General features: G+C 40.8%; 1 protein-coding gene across 1 annotated transcript in view; it reads right to left on the minus strand.

The window, feature by feature from the left end:
• TBL1X (transducin beta like 1 X-linked) overlaps positions 1 to 14,393 on the minus strand; it is a 111,671-nt gene that overhangs the window by 30,924 nt on the left and 66,354 nt on the right. Inside the window, 2 exon segments of the mRNA XM_037377500.1 lie at positions 4,331 to 4,580; positions 7,314 to 7,459. Of these exon segments, the coding sequence (XP_037233397.1) occupies positions 4,331 to 4,580; positions 7,314 to 7,459 (396 nt within the window).

The raw sequence follows: 14,393 nt of genomic DNA on the forward strand, positions 1-14,393 counted from the left end.
ACCTGCAGAATTATTTTCTACTGTCTTCCAGTAATGATTTTGACACTATAGCTTTGGTGGTTCAGGAGAAAAGAGAGGGAAGGATGAGGAGTCTTTCAGAAATCGTCCACAAATGTTCACATTATATGTGTTTTCTTCCTATTTTCATCAGTAGTAAGAATATTCATATTCAGAGTGTTACTGTTAAGCACAAAACTTAAAATACTCCATTGAACAAACAGGACAGTTCATGCTTCTGCGATACTGCTTCAGGCTCTTCTCAGATTCAGACAGACACTAGCAATATAAATGGATATGATTATGATAACAACAAAAACCTGCAGAAACCCCTGAGCACAAGACGTACCCTCGTAAGAGTACTGGGTTCCTTACACAGCACGAGCTCTTGTGAGCCCTGGTCTCATCTGAAAATTTGGCTTTCCTACGGATGCAGCTACAATGTGTGCATGGGGAACAAGAATAAATAGGTAAGTAGGATGCAGTTAATGATCAAGAATAGGCTTCTCTTTTTTTTTTTTTTTAAGTATATTCAGAGCAGAACGCTCTCAGTTAAGACGTCATTCGCACAAAGAATGTCTCTGAAAGAAAGGGCAGTTCTATCAAGTGCAACAGACTCTCACAGGTGAGAAACTTAAGTCTGCAGGTCATATAGTGACAGACTCTGCCCAGATGTTAACACAAGCCATTTTCTAAAGGCTAGAGGATCTTTGGTTAACTCTACACTGTATTAATCTAACCTTTTCCCTAAAACATATTAAAAATCCCAATTCACTGGAAATTAAGTCATATTCCACCAAACAATTATGATTAAGTTTTTTTTTTTTTTAATATAATTCTAACACATCAGTGAGTAATATTAATTCTCTATTTCCTCCAAATTAAAGAAGGTGTATTTTTAAGACCCTACCAGTGCTAACCCTGTGTCTTCTCAGGAAATGTGTTTTTTAACTTAAATTTTTGACAGGCCTTTCACTGAAGTTGTTCTTTATGGCTGTAGTTATAACAAAGGGACTGGGCTCAGACTTTTCTCCAGAGCTTTGTTTTTCTTAAACCCAAGCCAATCCTTGCAAATATAATGAAACAAATGACACTAAAAATATTTGAGTTGGAAAACAGTCCAAAGTTTGGCTCCATTTCTATGTGCCGATTGTTTTTTTCTACTAATTTTGAAAGTGACTCAAAGCTGAAAACGTTACTCAGGAAGCAGGAGAAGGCAGTGATTTCATTTAGTTAGTATTTGAATCTGCACCTCAAACTGTTGTTATTGCTTATTTTTTTCCTGTCTCTTTCTTAAATCAAATCACCCTATCATATTATATTGATAACACCACATACAAAAATGTATCATGTTATATAAGATGTATTAGCGCTTTTTTGGGGAAGAGTTACAGTGTCAGGGAGAATGCCATCTCAGAATAAATGCAAACTAGGTAACTTCCCAAAGACATCTCTTTCACCCACTCCCCCCATCCCACCTTTTTATGACAGGCTGATATATGGGTGACTTCTAGGTTACGACTAAGGACTAGCACACTATCCAAACCCATCCCAGTACATGGCAGTTCTGTGGAACCCAACAACAGTGGAAATGAAGGTTTGGGAAGTTTCTCACACCTTTCGTATCAGCAGGCTTGTCTACCCAGTAGGTTTCCCAGCTTTCACTTCACCTATCTTACATCATCTCCCAAATTTTTGTCCAATCTATCCTAAACCTTTCGTCCTTATTTAAGTAATTTTACATCCTGTCCTAAACTTCTGTCCAATCCTACCCTAAACCTTTTGTCCTAAGCCAAGCTCTTGCCAGATGTTCCACCTTAGTCTATCGTAGACTAAACAGACACTCTGAACGCAGTGATAAGGGAAAAGGTAAGGCTGGATATACAGTTTACCCTACATAAGCAATAAAAAGGAAGGGTATAAATAACCCTTTTGTTATTTCATTAACGCAACTATATTTTTCTAACATACCACAAGAGAGGAAAATAACAATTGCAAGAGTGTTAATCAGACCCATGAAGTAAACTGCCAGCTACATTTGTTAGTCTTTATTTTTAGTGGTTTCTGATAATTATGGAGGCAGATCTCTTGGAGTTTATTTTATCAGGTCTGTTCAAGGGTGAGAACGCCAGTTCTGCAGTTCTGTGTGCATCTCTCATGTATAATCCTCATCTGCAGTTGTGCTACACCACCTTGCTATCCTCTGATGCCTCAGACAGAAAGGCTATAGTCCTCCCAAGGCAAGGGAGGCACATGGATCACAGTCGGCTGTCCCTAGGTTTCCCAGCATCTTCTCTCCAAAACCTCCTTCTCCTTAAACTGCTGAGCTCATCTCTTCACCCAGGATGACCAACTGGGACAGCAGCTGCCAACAATACATGCCAGCCGGCCAGCTACTCCTTGAGGATTTTCTGTTTTCCTAACGCCACTGCTCAGTTAACTTGTCTGCCTGGTGGGCTTCTTAGCTACAGGAATGCTTTGAAATTTCCTGTCTGGTACAATATCTCATTGGCTGACACATATCCTACCCCTGTGAAATTTTATCCTACAGGACTTCTCCTCCTCAACACTCCAAGAAAGATCTGCAACTGTTCATGAAAATCCTTCTATGAAAAATCACTGTGAGAATTATTATTTTTTTTAATAATAACATGGCAGAATCTCAGAAATCAAGGCGTAGAGTGTGGTCATATATCTGAACTGATTTGCAAGGCTTTCTTTTCATTAACACAATAGTATGTGTGTTTCTTCAGATCAGAAGAAAATAAGTCTGAGCAGTTCTGTATTAGTGATGAACTCATAATCAGTTTTCTACCTTTTTTGGTCCTGAGACAGGGATACATTCCCCCCGAATGTTCACAAGTCAAGGAAGGTGTGAACAAACAAAATGTCAGCTTTTGATACACTTAAAAGTGCTTTCATTTCTGTTTGCACCCCTTCATATATGAAGTAAGTTCAATTTTTTTTTAAAAAAGGGTCATTTGGAAGTAAAACATAAGCAATCCAGAGTCCAAAACCAGATGAATATCTTCAGAATTTTCAGAACTTTTTTACAATTGCTTTCTCAAATAAAAAAATGTGATTTAAATCACTGCAGTTTTATTGGGGGAAACTATCCCGCCCAACTGGAATTCTCTGAAGAAAAACCTGTTTAGAAAGCATTTTTCTCACTGACCCACAGAGGACTTTATTCAGATCTAAGTGAAGATGGAGACTGATAAAGGTGTCTACACTTCAGAACAAATAGAATCTGTTATGTGACTACAGTCCTGACCTGTTACTTGTCTAAGCCACAGAGCTGCAGAGCTGCTGGGACTTCCTACAAAGCCCGCCATGCACATTCTTCCAGAATTTCCTCAGAAGGCAATCAGGCATTAAGGTCTCATTTCAGAAGTTAGCTAGTGCCCTCATACGGCTGCACACAGAAACCAGAACCATCAATAATATCTGCCCCACAATGTTAGCACAGTTGTCAAGATCTAGTTACACAAGCGGGTTTGTCCACTCTTTCTTTTATGTGTCTGACTTTAGGTGTCTAAGTTACGAGCACAGTCTCCCGCTGTCACCAAGAAACAAAGGTGAATTCAGAGCTCGTGAGAACTGACAGTTCCCACAGGCTAAAGAAATCTCAGGAAGGCAGGTCCTTCAGTTAGGTATCTGCAGTGGACTGTATGACTAAGCATGTGCTATTAAATACACAGGTGAGGAACACTGTCCTCTGTGCCTTCAAGACTGGTTGGCTGCATCCAAGCTGTCTGCTGGGAACGGTCCTTGGCACATGCAACTCCCTGTCCCGTGCTTGGCAATGCTGTTTAAGAATGGATAGCTGGCATAGGGCAAACTGGGCCAAACACCATGCCAAGGCTACGGATGATCATAGTATAGTTAGTGCTCAGAGCTATACTCTGGCCATGCTTCATTTACAGAGACTGGGCTTGTAGGTCCCAACCCATCTCCCTCCTAGCCTGGCCAAAATGACCAACTGTGGCTATAGCTTGTCCCAACTTTTATCAAGTATCTAAAAGCACCTTTAAGACTGATAATATTAATGAAGTCTGGGCAGCCTGCTCCAAGGAAAGAACACTTCTTGATACTGTCTTCAACCTGCAATTCTGAAGATATCTGAAAGTTTTTGGACTCTGCAAGGACACCAGTAAAACACAGCACTGTGATGTGAAATGTGATTTTTACTCAACGGCCTTTCTAGAAATTCCCTGCCCTCCTGAAATGATTCCTCTGAGTTCTACCACCTTGCAGACACCAACTAAGTATAAGAATATTACTGAAATTCAAATCGCCCAACAGTGGCAAGCAGCTGCATGGATTAGCTTACTTATTGCATGTGCCCCATTCTCCTCTCCATTCACAGTGGCTTCTCCGTTCTTTGGTGTGTTCTGCTGGGAAACAGCAGTCGTCGTTGCTCCCGCTGTCGCTGCCGTTGCTGCTGCTGCTGCTGCTGCACTGGCTTGTTGCTGAGCTAGTTTCTCTCTGAATGCTTGCTGCCGGGTCTGAACAACATCAGGCATCACTGCGTCTATCAGAGACAGTGATTCTATTGGCCTGCCATCAAATACTGTACCATCCTGTAGGGAAAACAAGCAGAAGTGAAACTGCAAGTTTAGGATCTTCACCATCGAGGTCAGAAAAGAGGTAATGATAAAGAATGATAGGTTGTATGAAGATACTTTGACTTAACCAAGTGTCACATTACTATGGACCATCTCTCTCTCAGATCCACGATGGTGGTATTCATGTTCCACTTAGAAATCTGTTGGTCGAGTAAGCAACTTATTGGATTTTTTATGGAAAATTTAGGCATACAAACTCTTTACAGATGCAAAAAAATTATGCTGTGGAAAAGTCAAGTCTGAAAGATGACAGAAGTTTCTCTTTGCTTTGTATTTGGAAAAAAAGAGTCATGGCTAAAGCCACAACAAAGGCAAATAGACTTTGGCTGATTTGTTTGTCTTCCTGCATTTGCAGGGACATAGGAATGGAAGCAGCTGATGAATAATGAACCTCAGCCAAATCAACATGTATTCACAAATTCAGTGGTTTCTCACATGGCGTTCATCAGCCCAGCACCACCTGTTGTAGCTGATTGTACAGGACTACTTTACTATTATTTTTCCTGTATTCCGGTAGTTTTATTCATAATAGTTATGGCTTTCATTTTGATTTCTGTAAATTAGGCTTCAGGTTTAACAATCAATTGAGTTTAACCTTTCAGGGCTGTTTTTAAAGACTTAATACAGACTCGGGTCAACAACTGCTTTATCTACTTAGCTTTGCTTCACTTTCACTTTCCCATTATCTTAAAGATAGGAAAAAGGTTTTAGTAGCCTCCATAAAGTGTCATTTTAGTAATCTTCTGCAAACTCCCTTTAATTCTCTGAAATAATGAAGACCCAGCAGTGAAAGATTTGTGTTTGTGGAACACAGATAAGATTAGGATACGGATGCATGAAGTAGCTGGGGAACAATATAATTTTCAATAGATAACAATAACTAAAGAAGAAAAATAGCCATTTGGCTGACTAGTATGCTTCCGTTGGAGTAGTCATTGAATTACCCCTCAATTACAATGTTAAGACAACACATACTTGTTTCCTCATGGGGAAGAAAAAGGAGGAGAGAGTCAACAGAGAAGAAAAATATAAGCTCCTTTTCTCCTCAACATTTTTTATGCAAGTGTCTCTATCGACATTTATTTGAATCCTGGCTCAAATTATCGCTACACAATGAAAAAAAATGTTTGCCAATGGATTTTGGCATCTTACATTTTTAACTGTAAAACTGCTCACTGGACTATTTCCATGAATGCCCTTTAACAGATCACAAACAATACTTAAATTTTATACATGTTAGTTTAAAGACCCACCGATTACTCGCTTCTCTTAAGTAATACACATACAGAAGTTAACACATAGAGAAGCACATATGTAGCCCTTACTGGCATTCAGACGTAGCAAGAATGGCCTTTGCTTTGCTGTAATGTACTTAACAGTATGTATTTGAACTGCATCAAACCATGACGAGAGCAACGTTAGTCTTAATGGTGACCACATGCGTATTTTTAGATTATTGTCTTGACTGAGGCCAATTCTGAAGCTGGATGCACAGGAACAGACCCCTACAGCTGTCATATGACCTGAACTGATAGGTGCAGCTCACAGCTGAAAGTTCCTAACTGTGTAGCTCCAATTTCAGGCACAGGGCAAAATGTTGTGGCAGCAAACTGGGGCAGATTCCTAACATCGGTTTGTTATTACAACTGCATTAAAGTGCAGCTTGGCATGAATATCAAATGTCATTGCTCCAATTAAAAAATAACGTATACACAACTCTTAAACTTGGTATTGAGTCATAAAAAGAAAACTACACAGAGCGTTAGTGAAAAAACCAAATGAGTTTGCAAACAACACAACCTTTTCTCTATTTTATATTCCTTTGTTCTCACCCATGCTGTATACATGCTACATTCAGCTATAGCGAAAAAAGCAATAGATTTTAATGTATTAATATTCATTACAGATCTCTATCAATTACGAATATCTATGGTAAATATTTTCTAATGCAGTACTCGATTATCTGTTATGCTTCACTCCCTCTCTCGAAGCATCATGCCTTTAAGGCTGGCAGGGCAAAAATGCTGGCTTTTCCCACATCCCCTCTTTCTTTCCCCTGGCAGCTGAAAGGAGAACAGACACTTTGCGGCTGCTTGTACAATCCCCACAAACCAGTGCCCCATCCAGGGTCAGAATTTACACACAACTGCTTTGCCACGTACATGAGAGGATGATGCCTGGTCTTACATGACCTGAGCCAAAGTTACTGAAATCGGAAAGAATCTCTGCAGTGTCCTCTGGGGATTTCTGGTAAGGCTTCTCATGGCTTGCAAGCTGCCCTGTCTGCTAGGCAGGTGACGGGGAGTGAAGTTTTAACCTACACTGCAGCCTTTTCCTGCCAAATTCTGCTGTGACCTTGAAAATGCAAAACTGTAAACAGATGCATTTTCTTGTTTGCTGCAAGAATCCGTGCACCCTGGATTTGCTGACTGGGGTAGTGGAAACACCATGAATATCCATTTAAGCAGCACAAGGAAGGCCTCAATGCCATAGCCAAACATTGGAATACATGTCTATCTCAGCTTTTCAGCTCTCTGCTGGGGATGGGGCAAAGTATGAGGAACAACATTAAACCAGATCAAGAGAAACAAGAGCGGTGGCTTTTGTTTCTGGGCTACTGGGACATGTCACTTTGCAAGGCCCGGCAGGCCAGTCAGCAGTGCAAGGGGTGCCAGTGGTGGGACTTACTTCGTTGATGCTGATCTCAGCCTCCACATACTGGAGCCCCTTCTGGAGGATGGAGATGAGTGCGGCAGGTGGCACTAGTGTTCCGTTGATGTTGGACTGGCTGATGTGGCTCTCAATACCGAAGGTGAAGGCCGAGTGGGAGAAACCTGAGAGCAGGAAAAGGAAGCCATGACATGAAATCTAAACGCACCAGCCAGATACACCTTCACGGTCTAAAAATAATCCTGCTCCGAGATCTGAGAGATGCTGCCGCGCAAGCAGAAGGACACAGGCTGGCTGCATGGAGCCAGGGAGGTTAACCAGAGCCATCCTGACCACCCTGCCACCACCACCGCCGCCCATCCCCCTCCCCTGCATGCTGCATGTATAGGGGAAGCCGTAGAGAAATGGAAATGCACGCAGAGAAAAATAACCAGAGAACAGCACTGCCTGAAAACAAAACCAAACACATAAAAAAAAAGGAATTGCCAGAAGATCAAGTCGAGCTAAAAAAAGTGCCTCAAATCTTCATTTCCTTTGCTGCATTTCAGTGTTGGCGTTTGCTGAAGCTAAATACGTAAATCCCTATCAGCGCACAGGTTGTATAAAATACAACAGCATAGATGCTGCTGGGGAGCCATTCCCATATACCAGGGAAGATTATTTCAAATCCTCTGCTCATTTATTGCTGAGTACCATACGACATGCAGAGCATCGCACAACGTGAAACAACAGAAAGGCCACTCCTGTAAACATATTTTCTGAAAGTGAACAGTAATAGCAGAAGTAATTAATTGGGATCTGCCAAGCAGCAGACAACAAGCCAGTGCGGTGGCCTGCCCTTTAACTAGAAATCTTTCTCTTCCCTGCTTCTTTTTTTGTCACTGTCTGAGAAATAAAGGGTAATGAAGGTGACGGCACTGAAAATTAAAAAATGCAGTGGACAGATTTTTAAGAGCAGTGACTTAAATGGTGGCTGAAGCTGCTCAAAACTGTTGCTGGGTATGAAGGCGAGTGCTGCAGAGTGACTGTACATAGGGGCAGATGCGGGAGGGGGAAGGGGGAACAGGATGTAGATATAACTGTAGGAACCCATTTATCACCACACTGTCTCCAGAGCATTAATCTAACATTAAAAGCCTTGGGGAAACCACCCATGCACTGTCTCAAACAGGAAGAGCCCTCGCAGCCTCCACCAACTAGACAAGAAAGGAAAAAAAAAAAAAAGAAAAAGAAAAAGAAAAAGAAACCAGCCCTCAAAATGAAAATACTTCCGTTAAATATAGCTGTGCCTCTTCCCCTTGTCAACAGTAGTTTCATTTATAGTTTTGTCCGTTAAGGGATTTCCCCCATATCACTGCAATGTCCAATTGTGTGTGGGCTGGAGGACAGGATTCTGGGCTCGCTCCACAGTAATGCTTTCTCTCTCTCACTCAAATTGTTTTCAAGATCCTTTTTGCAGTTAGCTCTATTATGATTATACATAGATAGCAAAAACAAGCTGAGAAACAGAATGCCTCCCACATTTGAAACCAAGGTATGTATTTCTCTGTGATTCTCTCCCTCTACACATTTTATTTTGCCACTGTTTTTCTCCTCTTCCTGGTAACAGCCTCTATCCTCTCCCTTCCTGACCCTAACTTCCCTCCCTGGCACTCCCCCCCGTTTTGGGGGATGCTTTGGGCACTTTTTAGGAAGTGGCAGGTCCATCTATGAGCAGAACTATGTAGGATTATAAGGTTTAAAAACAAAGCATAGGAAAAAACACCTGAAAAACTGCAGCAGCATTTATCTAATCCCTGGTCCAATTCTTATCCTGTATTGCTCTTTATGTCCTGGTCTAGTTTATGAGCTGCTGGACCTCCTGCTGCATTCAAAATAGACGCTAAGATCTGCAAGGCAGTGTTTTTCCCTTGTTATTAGTTTTGTAGGACATCTAAGCACATTACTGGGCACCACAATGAGGAAGCAATCAAGCACTGCGCATACACAGCCTGTCTGAGAGATCTAGGGCTTGATCACTGAACACTGAAGCCGCCTCTATGTATATATAAACACATGGCATGCAACGAACCAGAATTAAGAGAATCTGATCCCACCTAATTTATGTTTATGTGTATTTAAATTAATCAACAACAGTAATGGTACCTTCCTGAAAAAGAATGGGCTTTAAAATGCATAATGGATAAATCAGCAATCAGTTTAAGAATGCAGAAGAATAGGAAAATTAAGCTCTTGTCCAGAAGCACTGAAGATAACTACTGAAAAAGCCAGCAGGTAGTTTGTGAGTCAGCAGCTCAGAAAACTGTAACTTGGTCTCTGATTCAATCAAAAGGTGGATGGCATGAAAATGGCAACCAACAAACATTGATAGAAAATGTAAAAAAGCAGAAAATCATTACTGTGGACCTACAGTAGGATTAATTTTAACTATGACTTTGTACCTCTCGCTGTTGCATTTGGTATCTTGCAAACTTTTTGGTTGGCTGCTGGCACATATCAAGCCCCATCTTTGCCAGAAGACATGACTGTGGCACACAGCTAACCTCTTTATCCAGTACTGAGCTGCCACATCCCCAAAAGAGGAACACATTTCACTGCACGTGAGAGAAGAATTTCCCAGCACAAAACCCAGTTGTGTTATTGCAATTAATCTTGCTACTTTACTGTTTCTCTGGATGCTAAGAAAGTATTACCAAAGCACCTGTTATATGGGGAAACAAAACTCCTGGCTACACTGTCGGTGAAGAGCAATCTCTCTCACCCATTTCCATCAGTTGTGACAAACTTTACTAAAACTGCTTAAGTGGGTGCTGCTGTACACTGTGTTCCTCACCCTCTTTGAAAAATCCTCCCATACAATTGCAATTAAAAGAAAACCAAACACAACAGAAACAAGTCAACCAGCCCACTGACCGATGGCTAATTACCTCCTGGTTTCTTGTACTATTGTAGCATACACGTAAAGCTCAGATGAAAGTAGACTGGTTTTAAAAGTAACACACAGTTAACAGTTAACAAACCCCTGAATGAAGCCGTACCCACGTCAGGCTTCTGATAACACTGCAGAATCACTTGAGCTTTGCTTTTACAGTTACTAGATGTCATCAGTTCTCTTTGGGGCTCTGCATCTGAGTACGCTGAATTATACAGCACTGTTGCAGCTCTATAGTTCAGTCTTACAAAAAAGTGACTTCTATTAAACAAAGGCAAGGTTTTTTAAATGTTAGCTTGTGTTACAAATGTTAACCTGGCTCTCTTTCTAAGTCCATGAAAGCACACTGGGGAAGGCAAAGCCAAGAGGCGAGCCCCTGCCCCTGCGCTCCCAGTGACTTTGTGCAGGCTGTCAAGGCAGTTGGGGAGCAAGAGCAGAGACAGAAGGTGCTCTGCAAGTGGGAATCTGAAGAAAGGATGCAGTAGGGATGACATGGAATTACAGTAGAACCAAACTGAAAATGCTCTAGTAGCAGTGAAATGAATGAAAGTTGCAAATCTGTGTCTGTATTTCTCATAAATTGTAATTTCAGTGAATGAAATAATCACTATAAAACAGTAATTACTATTAGAATAGCACCAATAACTGAAATCTTAATGTAGTAAACCCTTCCAGGACACACGCAATGAGATTATGAGTTTTAAGGTTAAAGACATGAACACAAAGGGCCAAAGCAGGAAAAGCATGGCCACACACTGAACCAGTTTCATACCAGTAAAGCAGTCACTTGTGCTGCTACACGACCAGAGCCCTAAACAGTGTTTTTCAGCAGACTTGAGAGAAAGGCTTCCAGGTTTTTTCTACCTCAAAGAAGATGGGAAAATATAAACCATCAAATTATGTATAATCTGTAAATACGTTATTGTAGATGAAAATATATCCAAATGAACAGTGCCGATTTTGGTATCATCACCTTATAGGGGGGTGACCTATCAACAACTATGGAGTAGTTGGTCTTGAAAGATTTTACAGAGCATAAAAGCACAGAGGAAATAACGAATGCAATGACACCCCATTCCCAGTCCCCAAGCCTAGAAATTATTATGTAAGTGTTTTTGACTTGAAAATGGAGTGAAATCCCTCACTGACAGATTCCCGCACTTTTCTGTACTGACAGTGGTAACAGGTCCTGGTTCTGTGCTGTATCTTTTCCCACCGAGGTGTCTGTATATACTCTCAGTGGTACATACACAACCGTTCGCAAATTCTTGCCCTAGGCAGTGCCAAAAAATGCATATGTAGGACTGTGTTTTGCAAAATTTCAGAGTGATTTTGCTGTAACTGCAAAAATGGAGATGATAGAGATTTTTTTTTCCCCTTGGCTGCTCCTTTTTCAGTTAAAAATGGCCTCCCCTTAAAACAAGATTTGCCATCGATCATAAAATTACTAGGTTTCATTTAATGAACATAATGCTGCTCTTTGTGTGCTTGTCTGATCTGCAGGCTACGTAGTTTTAATTGTTTGTAATGTCACTGGCTCACAGCAGAAATGCCTGTCAAACGCAGGCATAGGGAAGGGGACTGGGCAGCCATGCACCCTGGGGAATGCCTTGTCTTCTCCAGAATGTGTCTCACCTCTTCTGGGAGTGGAGGGCTCTTCCTTTCAGGCACTCAACTAGGGTGCTGCTGAGTATTCCCAGTGCTAGCTCATCTGGCAATCACAGATCCAGCTGATGTTCAGTAAGTGCTCCTTTCATTTTCTGATCCCTTTAGCACCATAAAAAGCAGTCTTGTTTAAATTGAAATCTTAAATTGTCACAGCTACAGCACCTACTGCTGGGTTTGTAGAGGCGAGGGGAATGACAAAGAGGGGTCTGTGGAAGCAACGACCTCTGAAATGTTTCAGTTTTGCTGGTTACTCAGGTGTTACCTCAGGGATGCCCTGATTAGCAAGAGTTAAGCGATCTGTTGAATACTGCAGCAGCTTTCTGTTTATGAACTGACTTTGTTTTCTCCATAAATCTAACAAGTATACTGTTCAAATATTTTTTTAAAAAAAACAGATGTGTCCAAGTTATTTACAAATTACTCATTTTAATTGCTCATAATATTCTTCACTGAAACATTTGTTACTGTAGAATGAAACAGAGAATAAAGAATTATGAACATCAAATTGCCTTTCACACACATCCCCAGCATCTTTATGATGAACAGCCTCTATCCCAACACTGAGTGAAATAACAACCCATTCCTTCAAATCTTTTTATAACTAATGCCCAGTGTGGCCCTCCGTCCTGCAAAACAGTAAGATTTCATATGGAGGTCTGTGTCATTTCCTTGAACAACTTTTCCTATTTCTTTAACTCACGCAGTTCAGATTGAGGTTTTCAAATTCAGGGATCTTAGGTTCAATTTTCAGCAATCACTAAATTAGTGATGTTATTATCGCAACAGAAAGTGAAGGAAAAATAAAAAAAAAATATGAGGGGGCATAAACTATCTGACAACCCCTTCTTTTTCTGTAACAATTTAATCACCTCCATGTGGAAAAAATCAACACCTCTTCACCGACTTCTCTGACATTGTGTTGTCTTTCTTTTTGGCAATTCCCAATACCAGCTCTTACGATTCTCATCTTCTAAAGTAACACACTGTTCTCTCTGAGGCAAGTACAGGATAAAAAAAATGAGCAAGGTTTTAGAAATGATTAAAGCTTCTGGCTCAGTAAAACAAACCTGCAACCATTATAATGGGATCCACGGACGATCTCAAGTTTTCTGGCTGTACAAGTGCCTCTTTGACCGATGTAAAATTCACGCAAGAATGGAAGGCACATAAGAGCTACAGCTGTACAGGCCGCAGGGAAACAAAAACTGGTTGTGCGGGGATAAAGGAAAGTAATCTTTATGACCATAAATGGATTCATGGGCAAAAATCCTGTGGGATTTAGACACATCAAGTAGAAACATCACGCGCAGGAGGAAAAGATGTCCCCACACAGTCCCATCAGTTGTTTTACCATGTTACCAAATCCAAGTAACTCCAAAGCTGCCCACACAACTGCTTGCCAAAGAAACCAGATGCAGCCGGCAGAAATACATCTTCCCAAGTTCGATGTCTGGGCCTTGGGAGTGCCATCTAAGTGGGAAGGCAAGAAAGGAAGAGTGGTGCAATGTGGTGTTCTGAAGTAAGTTAGAGCCCCATCACTACAGTTCAAAAAAATTCCTTTGAAGAAGAGTGAAATATGACCACTAACAAAATAATTTCCTCCAAATACTAACGGTATACAAACAGCACAAGTTAACACTAAATTAAGTCTAGATTCACCAGTGTAAGAAGCAAGGGACATATATCATAAGGGCATATCTGAATGTAGTTTCTGGCTGCAAAACCAGAAGCAAACAGTTTAACGTAGAGCAACTGTATTTTCTTAATCCTGGGATTAACATACACTAATCTAGTTCCTAAGGTAAATGACATAATTTCTTGCCCATTGCCCAGGAGACTGCAATGATGTTCTTCATTGTACTTGACTGCAGCTGCCATTTTAGAGTCTACTATTTACCCTTCTGTACAATGCACTGAGAGGTAAGAATGTAACATGGATCCTGATCCTTGTTTCTCCTTAAATTTCTGTCTAAATGTCATTAGGTATCCATAAAGATATGACCTCACATATGCGGAGGCTTCACAAAAAGGACACCAGTTTCTTCAAAATACATTTGGTTGCAGTTAATAATGTCTGGTGCCTTCAGCCACCGATAAGATTCTACAAATAGTTAAAAAAAAAAAGGTAGGCAAAAATCCTACACATCATCTTGTTTATTATTCACAGCAGACTGAGATTCTTCTCCTAGCTGAGCTTTTTCTTTCTCGGTAATACATCCTAGAGTGCCTCTCTGGTTTTGGCAGTGTCTGCTTATTTCTGCAGACTTACCTTCACAATTACATAAAGGGCTTAACAAGGACACACATTAGCAATTTAAAATAGAGAGCTGCAGTTGAAATATATTTTTAGAAAAATCAGCTGAACAATGGGGCTTGCACATTTGTTTCAAGATTAGGATTGCTGAACGATTAAAATTATTTCCAGAACCCTGGGAAATGTGTCCTGTATTACAAGCTCTTTCACAGACCCTGGGAAATATAAAGAAAGGATCCCTAGC

This window comes from Falco rusticolus, chromosome 2, assembly GCF_015220075.1.
Source record: "Falco rusticolus isolate bFalRus1 chromosome 2, bFalRus1.pri, whole genome shotgun sequence".
In the NCBI taxonomy this organism is placed as follows: Eukaryota; Metazoa; Chordata; class Aves; order Falconiformes; family Falconidae; genus Falco; species Falco rusticolus.